Source organism: Toxotes jaculatrix, chromosome 7 (genome assembly GCF_017976425.1).
Source record: "Toxotes jaculatrix isolate fToxJac2 chromosome 7, fToxJac2.pri, whole genome shotgun sequence".
Classification (NCBI taxonomy): domain Eukaryota; kingdom Metazoa; phylum Chordata; class Actinopteri; family Toxotidae; genus Toxotes; species Toxotes jaculatrix.
Window position 1 is genome coordinate 27143308 of NC_054400.1, and position 19122 is coordinate 27162429.

At 41.9% G+C, this 19122-nt stretch overlaps 1 protein-coding gene across 1 annotated transcript in view; it reads right to left on the reverse strand.

The window, feature by feature from the left end:
• LOC121184958 (voltage-dependent N-type calcium channel subunit alpha-1B-like) overlaps window positions 1–19122 on the reverse strand; it is a 56512-nt gene that overhangs the window by 18414 nt on the left and 18976 nt on the right. The window contains exons 16-29 of the mRNA XM_041042890.1: window positions 11965–12061; window positions 10449–10609; window positions 10169–10306; window positions 8358–8559; window positions 7987–8151; window positions 7368–7478; window positions 7200–7283; window positions 6322–6324; window positions 4617–4733; window positions 4326–4391; window positions 4077–4168; window positions 2276–2426; window positions 1587–1714; window positions 232–328 (exon numbers count right to left, since the gene is read on the reverse strand). Of these exons, the coding sequence (XP_040898824.1) occupies window positions 232–328; window positions 1587–1714; window positions 2276–2426; window positions 4077–4168; window positions 4326–4391; window positions 4617–4733; window positions 6322–6324; window positions 7200–7283; window positions 7368–7478; window positions 7987–8151; window positions 8358–8559; window positions 10169–10306; window positions 10449–10609; window positions 11965–12061 (1612 nt within the window). The remainder of the gene's footprint in view (window positions 1–231; window positions 329–1586; window positions 1715–2275; window positions 2427–4076; window positions 4169–4325; window positions 4392–4616; window positions 4734–6321; window positions 6325–7199; window positions 7284–7367; window positions 7479–7986; window positions 8152–8357; window positions 8560–10168; window positions 10307–10448; window positions 10610–11964; window positions 12062–19122) is intronic.

Here is a 19122-nt window from a genome sequence, read left to right on the forward strand (position 1 = left end):
CTGTTATCATTAGTGATGGGTCTTAGCCCCACACAAGCAGCTATGCTCAAAGAAACAGTAAAGACAGTAAAGATGAGGTGGGGGCTTACACCAAAAATATCAGAGCGCTAGCAAAAACAAAGTGAATAAACGAGGGAACACTGCAGAGCACAGACACTGGCTTTGAGTTCACGCCAGTGGAAGAAAGGTTGTCGAGCACAGGGAAGAAGGTAGAGGAAGAAGTGGGTCTACCTTGTAGGCGACTCTTGGCGGACATTTCTTTCCCAAACCTAATGGTGGGGACATGTGGAGCAGCATCTGATACATATCGAGGTACTTGATACGGCCACTTCACAGGGAAGGAAATCAAAAACAAACAAAACCCAAAACAGAGAAGGATGGGGAGTTAGAGAAGGAGGAGAGGAACAAAGGGAGGAAATCAACAAAACAAGAGAATAATGGAAAGGAAAAACAGAAATCTGTTGTTAATAGATTTCCTAAAGTGTGATGTTAGGTGGATGCCATCCTCGGCCACTGCGTGGGGGCACGGGGATGCATCGCTGTGGACCTCAGGATCCCTGAGAGGAGACATGGGATGGTGAAGAGTGAGTTTGGTGGGAGAGGGGAGGAGGGGAGAGAAGAAAGGACGATGGGTTGACCCAACACACAGGATGCTGATGGGAGGGAAGAGAAATGACAGCATTGTAACAGGGATGTCTGCCTCAGCATGCTTGCAAACATCCCACTGGTACTTCAACCAGGGAACACAGAGACAAAGGTTTCAATGCCAGCCCAAGCTCTGGTTTGGGGCTTTCACTCATAGCCTGACTTTCCTCTAGAATACGTCTTCATGTAAAGATCAAATCATACTCTTCATAAGGCTTTTGATCTGATTCAGCTGTGTAGCAATCGGGTCCTTCAAGACTTTCAAGGGTGATTTTCTTTCAAAGTCTTGAAGACTTTTCAAGACTTTTTCTTTCAATACTTTTTTTTTTTTTACATTTGAATCTGATAGAAATGTGAGGTAAAACATTTCTGCCATCTAAACATTACAGACAGGAGAAAGTAGGCATGGCAGGCGGCATGTTGGGACAATGCCGTGGCTTTGAAAGCTTTGTTTCCACTCCGGCATCATCAACCAAAGCCAGTCAGTTTGGAGGGGCAGGTGCTAGACTAAAGGCGATTTCATTGGTGCACAGCCATTCAGTTCAAAGTTTCTTGGTATAGAGGTACACAAAGCACCCTTGTGACGGAAATGTCTGGTATTTGCAAACCTTGTATGCTACCCTATTAGGGCAGTTCTTCCCTAAGCCAAGGGGGGGTGAGATAACGCGTAACAAATTGTACATATCCTTATAGGAAATCCGTCCGCTGTGGAAAAGAACAAGCACATAAATAAACAAACGTTCAGGACAGCTTAAAATAAAACAATGATCATCAGTGGGCTGACTGCATACAACAAGGTACAGGACTGAGGCCTGTGTATGAGGCCTCATTAAGTCACCTTAATCACAAACGGGGAAGAGAGGAGCAAGGTTAGGCTGTCTATTCCCTCCACTTTACTTTGTATTTTATCCTCTGGGGCTCAGAGGGAGCTTTGAACATACCACGCAGCTGGGTCGTACTCGGCCCAAACCCGGATGAACTCATCGAGGTGATGAGGTCCCAGGATGGAGGAATCTCTGGTTAGGTACTCAAAGTTATCCATGATGACAGCCACAAACAGGTTCAGCATCTGGAACACAGACATTAGGTTGGGTTTACACCTCTGTTCTGGTTTAGTGTTTAAAACAGTACGTTTGGAGCCAGATCAGTTCATCTCAGTGGCACCGGCATGATGAGCCGAGACGCTTGTGGAGGCAAAGAAAATCCACACATATCTTATGTCTTATCTTACGAACTTTGACGTGTCAATCTGTACGGCTGAACAATACCAACATCTTGACAGTGCTGACCACTGAGGGAACTCAGGTCCTGAGTGTCCATAGCTATAGTATCATAGGGCGGCTAGCTTGTTAGTGGTTAGATGGCTGTATGATAATATGTATGATTATAACAATGTAACATTAATATTGTGTATTTTGTTGTAAAATACACAATATTATTTGTGTATTATTATTATTTTTTTATACTTTGCTGTAAAAAATATGATTGGACATATACAATAAGTCAAATTACATTTGTTTACACTCACTACAAACAAACCACAAGCTTTTGTCACTGTGACCTGAGACAGAATGAATCAGAGGCCACAGCTGTTACAGTGGCTACAGTGCTGGTGTATTTCAGTACTGACCAGGAAGGAGCACAGGAAGATAAAGGAGACAAAGTAGAAGTAGGCAAAATCACTGCCGCACTCTTTCCCATGGGTCCCTGATCGCTCGTCACAGGGTCGGCGACTCAGACATGATAACATGATCTCGTGCCAGGCCTCACCAGTTGCACTCCTGATACACAGAATATCACAGACACACACACACACACACACAGAAGACACATAAAAAGACTGGCAGCATGTGACAGGTCTGTTACTGTTCAGCTTCAACAAATGAGAATTTAATTAGAGCTGAGTGATGTTAAATTAACGCCTCTTACAGAAAAAGTCAGATAATGCAGATGCTGCAGGAGCTGAATTAAAAATGTGCAGTTGGCTTGAAGCTAAAGTGAACCTGGCTGGCAGATTGCGTTTTACTGTGTGTTGCTGTAACAATGTTTTACTTAAAGATCCTATAAACCTGGTTTCAAATCTTAACACAACAAGCAACAAAAAACATCCTTAAAGACCCGGCTTCTGTGCTTCAGCAGCACTGTGCGTCTGTGGTTTGATCACATTTGACTGACGGGACAGAATTCTGATTAGATCTCAAAGTGTTCCTTCTTCCAACAGAGCAACAGAGGCCCAACTCAGCAAACTCCATCCACTGAGGAAGAGCGGTGCAGTGTAAACGTTGGAAATGAACCTTTTTTGTCACATTACTGTTTCTAGGGTTAAGAATGAACTCAGTGCTCTGTGTCTTCCACTGTTCTCACAAATTACAGTTTCAGTGGGGATGTATTGACTCGTTCTTAGTATACAACTTCTTAAAACTTCAGAATCTGCTGCCACCTGAGATCCCTCCTGGCAAGGGACCATCCAGCCCACTGAGTTTGATGATTTGCTGTTTCTCAGTGTATTCACCTCATGGCTGATATCCAAGTATTTGCAGAAATTCAAATGAAATGGATAATTTGTTTCAGAAGAAAAAAGGCTGCAAGTAAACAAGAAGCCACGGCCAAATCACAAACCCGAACACTGACTGTTCCAATCATGGACGGTCATTTTAAATTCCCCATCAGCTTTAAAATGCAGCATCTGTGTAACAGAGATGTACTCAGAGTTTGAGGATGTTTATCCGAGTATTACTACTCCTATGATTTTAGTGGTAGCAGTAAAAAATATTGCATTTGCATTTCACCTCGACTAGCCGCAAAAATGGTATGTTTCTTATACATGAATACATAAGTACTAATATTCCAAGAATACTAATACTGTAATTATTTAACCCTGTAGTTGTTTTGGGTGATAAACTTTGTTAATTAAGCAGGTCATTACCTTTAATGGATATGTAAGTCAAAGATCTGATTGTGCTGCTGCAGGTTAGGACCATAGACTAGTTTGTAGTTTCCTAAAGAATGACAATGGATCTCCCTCCTCTCCTGCCTCACTTTATAAGAGTCTCACAGATAGGATGGATTGTCTGACTGTGTCTTCAGGTCCAGAGTGTTTCCCCTCCAAGTTCTTGTACTTGTATAATGAGTCATTATATCCAGTGGACTAATTCTAGGTTTCTGTCCATGTTTGCTGAACACACACTACTGTGCCTTGTTTATACCTTTCCCTATAACTGCCATTGTAGCTGTGATATCATCAAATATAGATGAGGTACAATTTCATGTTTAAATAACACTATGGTTTTGGTTCAGCTGCTCATTACCTACTGGGCTGTTTGCCCAACTGGAAGGGATGACTCTTTCATGGAAAACAGTCTGTGTTTGGTCAAAGTGCTCTAACGTGCTCATGTGATGTATTTATGTTTATATAATAAGGCTTCTTATACCTGAACAGCAGCATGAGAGCCTGGAGGAATGTGCGGAAGTTGTTGTGGTGATTGATGGCTGTGTCCTCATTCAGGTCAATGTTTCCAAACACCTGCAGACACAGAGACACAGAGAGGGAAATGGATTTGTCCTGTCTTAGCAAGGTGCAATTAATATTTCTCATGTTTAAGCCACAACAATTTAATGATGTGTCTTAAACTGTATGAGTATCATGACCTCTGTGACCACAGCGGAGCGGCATCACGCACCTGCATCCCAATGATGGCATAGATGAAGAACAGCATAGCAATCAGCAGGCAAACATAAGGCAGGGCCTAAAGGGAACAATGGGAAACCAAAACACACTTAATTATTAATATCCACTCTGAATTATTCCAGGATGTTTGAGTTTGCGTGTGCAGGGAGATACTGTACATGGCTGTGAAGCGAGTTTGTGAAAGTAAACTAGTCTGTGTGCACGCCAATGTGGATGCTAACATACACACACGGCATGTGTGTGTGCGTGTGCAAAGTGAGCGTGTGACACAGTGTGTGAGCACCTTGAAGGACTGGACGAAGGTCCACAGCAGGATGCGGATGGTGTATCCCTGCCTCAGCAGCTTGATGAGCCGAGCGGCTCTGAACAGCCTCAGGAAGCTCAGGTTCAGCAGTCTGTCCTGTGAGACATACGTGGGACATCAAGCACTTACCAACCAAATACCCCTCTCACCTCTCTGATTAAAACACACCCTTATCAGGGTTTCATTATTTTAAAAGTCACTTCAGCTGGTTACAGATTATCAGCTGGTGACGGGCACTCTGTGTTGAAGGCATCATTCAGCAAAGAAACTGTGTAGACTGTTGGCCCATCACTAAACATGACAGCCTGTCCCTGCTGTGAATCATTCCACACACCCCCAGAAGAAGAACGTTCTCATGCGACGAGCTGAGCTCACTGAAACACGCTGTGATGGCCCACTAGAGACAAACCCATCTCCTGCCACAGAGGAGCACTCCAATGATTCAATATTTCAACATATTATACAATTTTAACCATCGCGGTTAGTGCGACTGAGTTTGAGGAAACGGTTGTGTTTGAGGAAGCAACCCTGATGATGGCAGAGTCATCTCAGAGTAAGGAAGAAGGCTACAAATATAGAACAGATAAACAGATAAACTGTGTTTATGCAATATTTGACGTCTGCATAAGAAGCAGCCATGTGAAGATGTGAAGGAAGACGCCTGCTCTCTCTTCTCTCACAGGCTTCATCTGTGAAGCATTTTAAACCTTGTTCTATTGGACTAATGGCCATCAGGACACTTTTCAAATGAACCCACTAATAAATGTGCTAATCATCTTCATGGTTTATCAGAATTCTGCTTCCAGTTTTACAGAACATAAAATGACAAGACATTAAGTGGAGACTCGTTTAATACCCATACAAATACCCATTTGTATGTAAAGGGTTTGCTCATAAAATCATTCATGCTGCTCCCATTGATGGAACGAAGAAAAGCTTAGAGAGCAGTGCAGGTTTGATCATTGTAACTGTGTCAGACTGATTTGATTTGATTTTCTTTGTGCAAATGAAATGACAGTTAAGTGATTGATTATATTATTGATATGTACATTTAATTTCTCTCTGAGTGTAATAAACCTTGTGCTGCTGCAGCTTTTCTGTTTGTTTTTTACAGTAGGTAAAATACGTTTCTCTGCACTGACGTCAGTTTCTCAAAAATCTTCCCACACTCCTCTTTACCAACAAGCAGCCTGATCCATCCTGACACTCTTGTGGCTGGTGATCCTAAACTTTCCCACTTCCTCTATGAGGTTCAGGAATGGAGAGTAAGGTGGAGGGGAAAGTGGCACTGTCCTGAGACTGGCTGCAAACCACTCAGACTGGAAGAGAATGGTGAAACAGCACAGTGTCCCATATGATTACAAAATGTTCTGGGTTCTGTCTCACCTGGCCTCTTTCCTCACCTGGCACAGGTCTTTGATAGAGGCCATCAAGGAATGAAACGAGGTGCTCGGTATTTTAAGGCCCAATTTGGAGTAAATGCATTTTTTAAAAATTTCTTTCCAGGTGTAAATGAAGCAGAACGCAGGAAATTACAGACTCATTCACATTAATTTTGTGTTATGTCTGGTTTAGAATTTGAATTTAACAACTTTAAGAACAGCATGTACTCATGTGCAAATGGACTGTGAACACAGAGTTAAGGTGGTGGATGAGTTTGAGTCAGAAAACAGTTCTGATCTACAGTCTGTCTGCTGTTGTACTGATCGTGTGAAGAGTTTTGAAAACATCTGTCAGCTCATTCACCGTGTGCAAGAAGAACCATGTTTGAAAAGGGCTAAAGTCGGGATATCTGAGCCTGTGTGACATCAGCTCTGACCATTCTTCTTAGTGCCTCTCTCATGACCTCCCCACATTCATGGCAGTACAATACTAAATAGCTGGAGTAACATTTTATATATTAAAGAAAACACTATGCAAGCTAAGAGCAGAAGATGGCAACAGAATGTCACTCACCGTAGTCTAGTGATGTTTGGGACCAGGGCATGGCAACACCAGTGACGACAATCAACAAGATGAAAATGTAAAGGGAGAGAGAGAAGGACAGAAAAATACAGAGATATAAAGAGAGAGAGAGAGAGAGGCAGAGTAAGGACAACAGAAAGGAAGAGGGAGAAGCAAGAGAACAGGAACAGTCATATTGCACAACATAAACTGATACAGGTCAACAAATACACACATGTAAATCTGTCAAAGAAACTGTCAAACACAGAAAACACAGCAGGGTATTTGTCCAGTGTAAAGCACGCATTAAAGATTAGTCTCTGAGCTGGATTCAGAGAAGCCCTCAGCTCCTGTATCAGCCCTGTATGATAAATCCTGCCTATTAACAACAGACTCCCTCACAATCCTCCCCTCTCCCTGCATCTAAAGCGATCAGGCTCCCTGGACCACTGCCATGTGATTGTCTTTGCTGATATGGCTGGTTAACTTGTTTGCTGAAAGCTTGCTGTACAGACTGTCCCTGCCCAAGCTCATTACCATGAGAGCAGTGCTGTATGGAGACAGTGCATTCAGCCTTGTTGAGGTGAGGGTGCAGTGGGTGGGGAAGGGTGCTCTTACATTGATTTCAGTCACCAGGATGTCAGTGATGCTGCCCAGCACTGTCACAAAGTCAAACACGTTCCAGGCGTCCTTCAGGTAGTTCTGAGAGACAGCAGTTGAAAATCATTAGTTTTTGTTTTTTTTTTAATTCAGGACATGAAGCTGTGCTCGGTAAACGTTACTCACCAGAGGACCAAAAGCAATGATCTTGAGGATACACTCCAGAGAGAAGAGAGTGGTGAAGACTATATTGAGGTTCTTCAGCATCGCTTCATAGAACTCTGGAGCTCCGTGGAACTGAAAGACAGAGGTGAGGGATGATACAGGGCACACTTCTGCTCATCAGGTTTTCCTTGCTGACTTGTAGCTGTAAGACTATTAAAGGAACAATTCAACATTTTAAGAAATAGGCCAACTCACTTTCTTGCTGAGAAGATCAGCACCAGCGATGAAATACATGACACACAACCTGTTATTTAGTGTGTTTATGAGGTGCTAGTTTGCAGACTGTCTTTCCTTTGGACAGACACAGGCCGGCTGTGTCCCCTCTGTGTCTATTCTTTAGTCTTCTAAGCTAAACAGCTGCTAGCTGTAGCTTCATGTTCACTGCACTGACCTGAGAGCAGTATCCGTCTGAACATCTAACCCTCAGGGAGAAAGAGGCTGTGTCTCAAAATGTCTTTTCTTTCCTCAAGCTAATGAATCCAGGACTGACTTCATAAAAGATCTGAACACATCTGAACAAGCTTAACCCACTATATCAAATCTGCATTTAATTATTAACATCTTCTTCAATAGTTCTTACCTTCATCATGAGTACCACTGTGTTGAGAGCGATCATGATCATGATGGAGTACTCAAACGGAGCTGAGACCACAAACTTCCACATCCTGTACTGGAAGGACTGCGTGTTCTCTGGCATGTAGCGTGTCAGAGGTTTGGCGTTTATGGCAAAGTCTATGCATGCCCTCTGTAACAAAGACAGACACCACACCTCTGCTTCACTGTCTCCATTCAAAGAACACATGTGTTACTGATCATTCAGATTCTGCACTGATGTGAGCAGAGGGAATCGTCTGTGACCCACGGTCTGTGGCTGGCTGTGCTCAAACGTCTCAGACACTGGCAGCCAAAACAACATAAAGCTCTGAGCTGTCTGTCATGTCTGTGCTTTACCTCGTTCTTCTCCAAGCTGCACTCAGACAGGGCCTTGTCTCCCTGCTCCTGGAAGGTAATGATGATCAGAGCGACGAAGATGTTGACAAAGAAGAAAGGGAAGACCACAAAGTAGACCACATAGAAGATGGACATTTCTATCCGGTAGCCTGGACTGGGACCCTGGTCTTCAAAGGTGGCATCCACAGAGTGCTTCAGTACACTGCAGGGAGAGAGGAGCACAACATGAAGTCAGGAGGTGAGATACAGTAACACGTCCACTCTGTAACGTTATGCTCCAATGTGGCAATACAGCTCCACAGACTGAGCTAAAATTCATATGTTCTAAAAAACTTTACCAAAAAGAAGAATCTAAAAGTCTTTTGTGAATGTGTCATAGACATGAATTAATTTTCAGCATTTGTTATATGAAGGAGTATTTTGCCTAACAGTGTTAAAATTCAACTTTCAGGTTATTAGCAGTGAGGTGTATATCATTGACAACTGCAAACAGACCAGGAGGTCTTCAATAATAAGGTCCCAATGGACAAGTGACCACCCCAACACTGTCTTATGACTGAAAGGTAATAGGTCAGTGTGTTCCTGTTGCCAACACCATTCTCTCCTCCAGCTCAATCTTTTCCCAAAAATAACTCCGTAATATTTCAGCTGCACCTGCAAACAAAACCCTCCAGCACTTTCTGCAACATCTGAAAAGCAACATCAGAGAAAGAACAAAACAATTCCCTCCTTTCACTGTAGGATACTGCCAGTGAAAGAATGTGTATCTGCATCTATGGGAAATGTGTGGAAATATGGTTACCTGATGAAAAACAGAATGGGAAAGGAGGTGTAATACCACTGCTCTTTCATTTCGGCACAGTGTTTATGAGATTTTTAAAGACTCAAACCCAGTTTGATGTCACTTTGACATTATCAGAGTGATTTTTCTCTGATCGCTTCCTGTAGGAGGAGGAGGAGGCAGCTGTTTTCAGAGAGAAAGCTCTGCCATGTTTCTCTGGAGCTGGAGCTGGAGACCAAACCGGATCTAGTTAGACTTACAAGTTTATTTAGACAGCACTTTTCAGAAGCAGTGGGCACAGTTTGTTTCCCCAAAAAAAGTGGCCAAAAAAAAAAATGAATGCAGCTTCAGTATTTCAGTGTTGGGAAAAATCATCCAATTCCACACTGTCTGCCAAGATCAGGCTCTTAACTGAAGCTACATGCTGTTGAAATATTTAAACCAAAGACTCCATGTGCTTTTTCTTAATGGCTGCATCATTTAAGCAGATGGAGATATTCGAGATGACGTGACCTTAATTCTAAACACACGATCCAAAATTCAGCCTCAGATTTTGTGAATCTTTGGAAATTTGGGGATCTCCACTAGAATTCAAAATAAAGCTCTGTGGGACTGAACCATGTTTGGCTGCGCAGAGGGACTTTGTAAAGACTGGCCTACTGCTGGATGAGTGGGACCGAACAGGTTAGATCTGTGTGAAATGATCCTTCAGTCTGAGCCCAAAGGAAAATGAAGGCAAATCCATGTCAGTTACATACAGATGGATCCACTCTGTACAGTACGTTATCAGTATTTTAAGTTGAATATCTTCCCTTTATTGTATTTAGATTAAGTTTTTGTAGTCTTCTGTTCCTACTTGCATTTTCAATGATCCAATTTTCCCACAGGAACCGTTAAAGTAACATTTATGAATCCTGGGTGAATCCTATTTTTTAAGGCGTCACATTCACCTCAGGTGAGTGTCATTTCCACTCTGACAGCATCACACACGTCTTTAACTCAAAGAGGGAGTCACATCCACTGCACTTACGTTGGCCAGCCCTCCCCAGTGGAGACAGTGAAGAGCGTCAGGAAGGCCCACAGCACATTGTCATAATGGAAATCATATTTTTTCCACTCTCGGGTCATGGCAGCTACCTCATCTTTGTCGTAGTCCAAGAACTGTCCTCTGGAAGATATGAAGACATAAATACAGCTGAGTGGGTATAGACAGGCATGAGGTCGGGTTTTGACCACACCGACGTTCGATGGTTCACAGTTAAAAAGTTGCTAAAATAAAAAATGAGGAAGTTGGGGGATCTTAGACCAACTTGCAGTCCTTCTCCAGGCCCTTGGACTCGTCTGTGCAGAAGAAGAATTTTCCTTTGAAGAGCTGAACTGCAATGACGGCAAAGATGAACATGAAGAGGATGTAAACGATGAGGATGTTCAGCACGTTCTTCAAAGAGTTGACCACACAGTCGAACACTGCCTGAGGACACACACAAACACACACACACACACGTTTCATTTGGGGAATAAGTGGAAAATTATTTCGGAACATGACAAAACATGAAAACTATTACCTGTTTTATCTGTTAATGGCATTTTTCATCTGAATTTGATTCTATATTAATCTCAGTGATACAAACATGCACCTTGTCCCAATAATGGGACAATTCCTGCATTAGCATGTCATTTATAAGGCGTGCAGCTAATAATCAATTCACGTGTGTAAGATCACTTTGCAACAACTCAAACACAGGGAGGATGGAAAAAAACAAAATGGAGCTGAGAGGAACAAACAAAGAGCAGAAAGGCTCAGCTTTCTGAGAGAAGCAGCTTAACAGTGTAAGTTACTCATACCCTATGCTCAACAAGATACCAGGGGCCTCATGTAAGAAGGATTGCACAGCTTTCAGATTTCATCATAGCACTATCTTCTAGTTGTGCCAAAGCTGCCATTCTTGCGCAATTACGCGTGACTTCACGCAGCCATTTATAGGGCAAATTATAGGGAATATTTGGGGGAACATATTCTGTGTATAAACAGAGTTTCTCGACTTTGTATTTTGGCACTATCAAATGACAGAGTTTGCGTGGTGGTACGCACACTCTCACGGCAGCTCGAAAATTTGAAAAAAATCCCCGCAGAGTTGATTTTTGTACATCCCGACGTGTGCGTGGAACATTGGCAACATTTTGATGCGTACGCACCGTTAGTACATGAGGCCCCACATGTATTGTGTGTAGGGTACAGGTACAGCTGGGGTCCGGTTTTCACAATGAGACAGATAAACTCTCATCTGATTTAAAACCTTGTTTTTTTTTTTGTTAATATACATGTAACAGATTTCTGCATTTTGCAGTTCAAACAAGCATGAATGAAAACAGCTGCTGTGGTTTCTGCTGAGCTCATCCAAAGTGATGGACTTAGTTTCTAAGTTTTTTTGTTGCCTCATGAAACAGAGCAGCACTGATGCCAATGACCACTTCTACATTATTATATTTATAATCCAAAGGTAATAAACAAATAAATAGTCCCTCACAAAGGAACTATTTTCTGTTGTTTTGAAAATGAAGCTGTATATTTGAACTGAAGTGGGAACCAATGGGCTTGGAACTGAGAACCACAGGGAAGATGGAGTAACACTGTTCGTCTGTTGAATTTTACAGATGAGGTGGTTATGGTGTATGGTGTAATCAGCATTTTCCATGTATGTCACAGATAATTCAAACTGAAAACAGTATTGTGGCAGTAAGATTGCCTGCCTTGATCACAGCTGAGACCTGCTAACCTGGTTAAATGAACCAAAAACAAACCAGAGAACAGTAAAGGAGCAGAACCTTGAGCTTCGGCAGACGTTTGATGGTCTTGAGAGGCCTGAGTACTCGGAGAACCCTCAGTGACTTGATAGTGCTGATGTCTTTGCCTTTGGTCCCCCTGTGGAAAGCAGCCACTGTTACACCACACACATAATTATCCACACACAGCCTGCAGTAATCAGATCTGTCAGTATTACTAATACTGATAAACAGCACATGTAGCAGAAATTGGTTTTCAGACTTTAACATCGTAGTCAGAATTCATTTGTAACTACTTTTGAAATGTGGCAGGATATGAATCAGGTGTGTTTAGATCAGCTGGGTTAATGAGACACACAACAACAACAGGTTTTTCTGGGTATCAACAAAAACATCAATGAGAAAAATGGAAAGTCTGGGGGAAACACTGTTATGTAAGGTATCCTGGTTCATGCATAATGCTCCTAATGCACAGTGCTCAGAGCATCAGTACGAGTGTTAGGCTGGGCAGAGAGGAGGCCAATCTTTGCAGCCAGTGTAACCCTGTGACTGGCTTCCTATACGTTATCCTGTCGCATTACCTTGGTAACTACACCACTGATGTTAACCATTTGATATTAAGAAATGTAGCTGGCACTACTCTAATTTAATTTACCAAGACACATTTTCTTCTTCATACATGGATGAAAATGTCTAGTATTTCTAGGATACCATGGCGGAGAGAGATTTTATACTTAAAGGAACAGTTCAACCTTTTAGGAAATACACTTGTTCGCTTTCTTTCAGAGACTGAGATGAGAAGATTGATACCAGTGTTATGTCTGCGTGTTAAGTGCAGAGCTGGAATCATCACCTCAACACCTGTCTCACTGCCTGTCTTATGTTCAGCAACATTTTTTTTCAAGAGAATGAAGTGCTGCATTTAAGTACCATGCTAGAGGGAGGTGGTCAGGGTGGGTGGTAGATATACAAAGTGCAGGACTGGTCCACCTATGTGTGCTCACTTCCAGAGTCCTGCATGCAGCCATAGAGCAGTCTGGTTTCTCCCTGTATGGAGCTGACCATTCTGCCATTGTCTGACTCCATGTTAACAACTGCTGGTGCCTGGATGGTCACCAGCTATCACAATCCTGCTCTCTGGACCATGAGACCCCCATGTTTCAGATCCAGACCTTAGTGCCATGTCCAGGAGTTCTCATCAGCTAAAATAGTACAAGTACAGACTCCAGCGTAAGCAAAGTAATGAGATCATGGTCAGATGTGACAAACAGCAGGTTAATGGACAGCCTGGACTGCATCATCTGGGACGTTTGTACAGACTCTTGTTCTTTTACTGGTGAACACAGTGACGTCTTATTTCAGTTACAGTGAAGATGTTGCGGCCTCTCATCTAAGCCAGTGACTTTCTATAGTAACAGCAAACCCTGGTTTAACACGGGTCTTAAAGCAGTGTATGAGAACAAAATGCTGCTTTTCAAAGTGGAGATAAAATTCTGTATAAAGCTGCCAAATACTGTATGAAACAGAAAGAGCAGAGCAACAAGCAAGAAGGTAACACAAAGAGAAACTGGAGGATAGAATTCATAGTGGGGACGGTGGAGGGATGAGGAAATGTTTGCAGGAGATAACAGATTTGAAGAAGGGAAGGGATGAGTTCTAGGATAATTTAAAATTAGCCAGTAAATGAAATGAGTTTTAACATATTTTAACCTCTATTTTTAATGGGTTCAGGTCTGTCGGTCATCTCAAGGATCCAGCTGTGGTGCCTGGGCCTAAAAAACAGGTTTCCTCATCTGTATGTATATTGTTAACTGATTACAGTTATGAATACAGTTAATCCCAGAGAAACTCTTTTGAAGCTTCTGGATTCTTGACTTGTTGCAGGAAGGAAAACTTCCAACTTTCTGCTGAACCCACATACAATTAACTCTGAGCCTCCACAGAACTGGTGCCTTTCTCCACTGCTTTACACAAATGACTGGACAACCTGTGATGACTCAGTTAAAATATTTCAGTTTGCTGATGATGCCACAGTGAGGAAATACCCTCTGGGAAGAGGGTCAGTGGTAAACCTGTGGCATTTAAAGGTACATTTTGATTTGAGTTGTCTTTGTAATTATTTATGGTTTATGTATTTTTATTATGTTCAGGTTCTTCAACCTCCGAACTTTAGGTTGTCTTCTGTGTCTATTTTACTTTACAAATATGCCACAAGGCTGCAGGTGCATGAAGCAACAAAGTGCACAGGGAGAGAGGGAGAGAGGGAGAGAGAGAGTAGAGAAAATAGCAGAAGCTTCAGTATAAGTAAAGGACTGGTATTGGTCTTTACATCTAACTCTCAGAAAGAAAGGAGAATAAGCCTGTTTCCAAGAAACTGTTCCTTTCACAGCCACTTTAGAATCATTATGCACATTTTAGCCATATCTTATACCACAGAGTGGCCTGCAAAAACATAATCACTTTTTTTCTTTTCACTTTTTTCTTTTTTGTTTTTCCACTGTTTTCCACTGTGAGTAGAATATTCACACAGCAGCCCAGAGAATCACTGACTTTACCCTCTATTATAATCTACTATAAAGCAATATGTTGTAGAAAGGCCGAAACAGCTGATTCTATCAAAAACAAAACATCCAAAGAAACAATAAATGGTAAAATATGTATTTTACTATATTTATAATACATGACTGTATGGGGTTGGAGGGAATACGTTTAAAGCACACTAACTGGGGTATGTGAGACTAGTTGTGATGTTATTCCTGAGCACTAAACACTCCACTATACAGGCAGCCTCACACAGGGACATGCACCCCCCCCCCCCACAACCATTCAGCTGTGTGTATCATGTAATCCTGGTTTACATGAACAAGTCAGTGTGAAATCTGTGTGTGAACATGCAGTCAGTCAGGTAATTCACAGGAAGGCTTCCTTTGTCCTTTAGTTAAAGGAGGACTCCATTGTTCTCCATGCAAATCTGATCATACTTGAGACTGTGCATCAGGGATCTTAATCAACAACATGTCCAGTGGACACCTCAGTGATTAAGATCTTAAACTAATCTGCTACTGAAAAGGAAAAAAAAACAAAAAACTAAACATTTTTTTTAAATTTATCATGTCACTGTCTGGGGTGAGATGTTTGAATAAACCTCTGTGAGTTTCATCTTTGCAGTTTCTATTTCTTTTCTTCTGTTTATTCAGCGATTTTATGACTTTGTCAGAAACACACGATGAGCACAGAGTCTGATAGAAACTGATCAACTTACCACTGCACAGCAAGTAACAACAGATGCTTCTCTCATGTGTCTGAGGTGGATTTTCTAGGACTAGGACAAGCTAACACCAGAATTTGTCTATACTGGAGACTGATGGAAAATGAATACACGTATGTCAAAGTGACAACAATACCCAGAGCTCATTAGAGAATAGTATAAAACAGTATATCAGACTGACTCTCAACAACTCTCCCTGCCACATTCTTATGACACTAAAGCCTTTAAAGCCTTTCTTTTTTTTTTTTTTAACCAGTTTCAGCCTCTTACCATGAACGATGGGATCATACATGACCACAACATTCTCGGCCAAGGTTTGAAGAGTTGACATATTGATGTCATTGTGTTTTTGCTGGTGCTATTTTTACTGATCTGAAGTGGGCGGAGCTCAGTTGGACACCAAAAAGGATCCAAATGAGGATTTGCACTATTTGAATCAACATCCCATTACAGTTGTAGGGTTGTTACGTTTTTTTTTTTTTGTGTTAAAGTATTATTAAATAACTATTATATTTGGTGTGACACTAGATCCACTGTAGTTTCCTCCAGTGGAAGCTGCAAGGTCATCAACAGAGGAATTTGTAAACAGCTAAGTCTTTATCAATACAACATCCTTCGTGTCCTTCTCTGTACTCACAACACGGCAGAAGGCATTGGCTCCCAACACTACTGCAGTGTAATTCCAAGATAATAGTCCTAACCCGTCAGTTGTGGGGCATCAGGTACAAAAATAAACATCGGGCTAGTTTCCTCCCGTGTGGTGAGTCATCATGGAGGACAGTGACACAGCATCTGTGACACCTCACACCATGTCTTGACAAAAAGACGTGACATCCTTTTGGTTCCTGCTCTTGGTTAGTTTGCTCAGTAGTACATCGTGTTTCTATAGCTTTTCTGAATGGCCACACTCAGTGGCAGGGTAAAGTTCCTGCTGTCATAGAAAGACATGATAAACCATAGAAATGGGAATAAGTTAATGGATGCACGTTTAGCTTAAAGGTTCACATGATGCCGCAGTCATTTGTAAACATGTAAAGTGATGGTGGAAGCTGTGTGAAGAATAATAAAAAATAAAAAAAAAGCTTGAGATCAAGGTTCAAACCCTGTCTACTTCCTCATCCCATCACACCTGACCAATCAGATGCTAACTGACAGATTCAATTTCCATTCTCATTCTTTAGGTCACTGCCTAAATATCTTGACTGCAGATGAGGGCGGGAACACAGACAGACTGCCCAGCTCCTCCTCAGCCCAGGGGTCCACTACCACACCCACATTACTGCAGAGGCCACACCAATTCATCTGTTGACCTCACGGCCCATTTTACCCTCATTTGTGAACAAGACAGAGAGGTACTTGAACTGGCAGACCAGGGTGGTTTTAAAAAAGGGAGCTGATGGTATGTTCCAATTATTGCTGTAGCATATTAGACTGCTCAGCCTCCATGGGAAAGCTTATCAGTTATGGTGCCACAGGCTCTGTAGAAGCCCTAAAATGACCCTGGACTCCACAGCAATTAGCTCTGGTGTAACAAACAGCGTGGCATCCATGTGATACGATGACATGGCTTCTGTCTTCCTCTGTGGCCTTATGAGGTCCCTTTACTCCAATCACAACCACATGCAACAACTTCCATGCTCTGATGCACATTAGTCTAGCATGCCTTTACAGTGACCAGGGGGCCAGAGTGGTTTTAGACCAGACACTCACACATTTACAAAGAGGACTAAGGGAACAACCACATAAGATATTCTGATAGCTTTCAAAGAATACCCCTCAACACCCAGATACAGCCAGGAAACAGGAGAGAAAGTGAGATTGGACTAGTTTCAGTGGCTAAAATGTGACGCTTATGGGGATGTGAAGGTTCAAATGATAATGAGGACATCTGGCTCAGATGAGGCTGAGGCCACAACTGTTCATCATCATATTCCTGGACTGGGAACAGAGAGCTGGACCCTGAAAACAAAATCCCTCTTGCAACTCTCTCAACACTGCTCTGTTTTCACTTCCATTACAGTCCAGAGTCTGTTTGTCTCAATTTCTCCCTTTCACTCTCACTCCATCCTGCAGAGTATGGCCTGTAATATTCAGCAGGCCAGCTGCATTCAAAAATAATTTAAAGGACAGGTTCAGATTTCATTCATTGCACACTAGATATGAAGCATTACACTCATAGAAGCGGTAAAGTAAATATGTGTTAATGTACAGAAGCCAGTGGGCGAGACAACTGAGGCAAAGACACACGCATGTGAGCTGAAAAGGTTTCACATTGATTGTGTGTTCAACACCCACTGGCCATGTTCCTTAGTGTCCCATTATTTGACATTAGCCAGAGCTAATAGTGGGGTTCAGAAGTTGTTACTAGCTATCTTCACTGGCTATCTTCACTGTGGTGGTCATATGTAGCTTTCATTGCTGGCACTGTGTCGCAGCAACAAAATCAAACTACATGAAACTACCAGTGATTTTCCTCAGCTGTGTCTCACACAGTGAAATTTGTACTAAAAGCACTTTGTGAGATGAAAAGGCTTCAGCTGAACTTCAGAAAGGCATTTCTGCACAGAACAAGAACTGGACTCACTTCATGGTCAGTGTAGAGAGAAAGAACAATTACAGTAACCAGTAACCCTCTAAAACTACATATGACATGTGAGTATGAGAAAATCTGAACCAGTCCTTTAAAATGTTTGTTCTTAATTTTTTCAGGTTGAGTAAAAAGATAAAATAATAAAAGAACAGATTTATTATCTATTGTAAACACATTATTTTGGTTACATTATTGTATCCTATAGGGGGGAGACCGTAGTGTTAGAAATACTAAACTGATCTCGCTCTTGTATTATTGTATTAATAATGGGATGTGAGGTAAATAATCTTTAGCCACTCACATTTTCAACAGTAAAAATGTCCATATTTACACTCTTGGTGTCTTAAACAGCAGGAAGTAGCCCAGTTATCATACATTCCCCAAACAAGTGAAGGATTTCCTTCTATTCACTACATGTACTGTGGTTTTTGTTTGAGTGTGACCTCACCACAGTGAATACTGACGGCTGCTGCTACTCTTCATAGGATTCCCCGCAATGTATTCACTTTGCTTTTCTCAACCAACAATTATAAACACAAACCTATATTTTTTTTCTGTTTTGTGTGATTCATCATTCATTCACCTCCTAACAACCTTCCACTGGCTACCTGTTCTCCGTGCTGGCAAACACTGGCTGTATGTGTACTGTGGGAGGTGGGAGGTGTTATAATGCTGTTACTGTGGTACCTGATGTTACTCAGGTTGGAAGAAGGGAAATTCTGTGTGAACAGACCTGAGTTTGCTGACAGTGGATGTTGTGAACAAAGACACAAAAATATTGCTTTTTAAAGACACTGACCTCAAAATGACAGGTTTCATTCCAAGATGCATTATAAAGAATTTCTTTAAACTATTTACTACCACACTGATTATCACTGGCTATTACTGAAACTGGATACTATTAAAATAATTATCAAGTTCATTTAAAGAACTCTTCTTTATTGTTTATTGAAGTCATGATTTCTACTTAATAGAAAATAAATACAGGAAAATATTTCCACCCCAAAAAAGGGCAAAATAGCATTTTGGAATGAAATGGCCAAAACCATGGATGGTGTTGGGAGGCAGAGGCAGGTTTCAGTTGAAAGCTGTCAGACAGAGGTTACTGATGTGTTAAAACGGCATTTGATTCACTGTATGTATGGGTTTAATATATTATACATGGAGCTGATCTAAGCATAGGAAGAATGGTACTTAGAGAGGGTTGGATTTGAGGGAGGAGGGTTGGGGTAAGGTATGGGTACAGGGTGAGGAGTCAAGGAGGAGGTCGAGGTGGCATAGGAGGGTTCCCCACCTGGTCACACCTTGTTGCGATCTACTTGGGGGAAAACAGTGGTAAAAC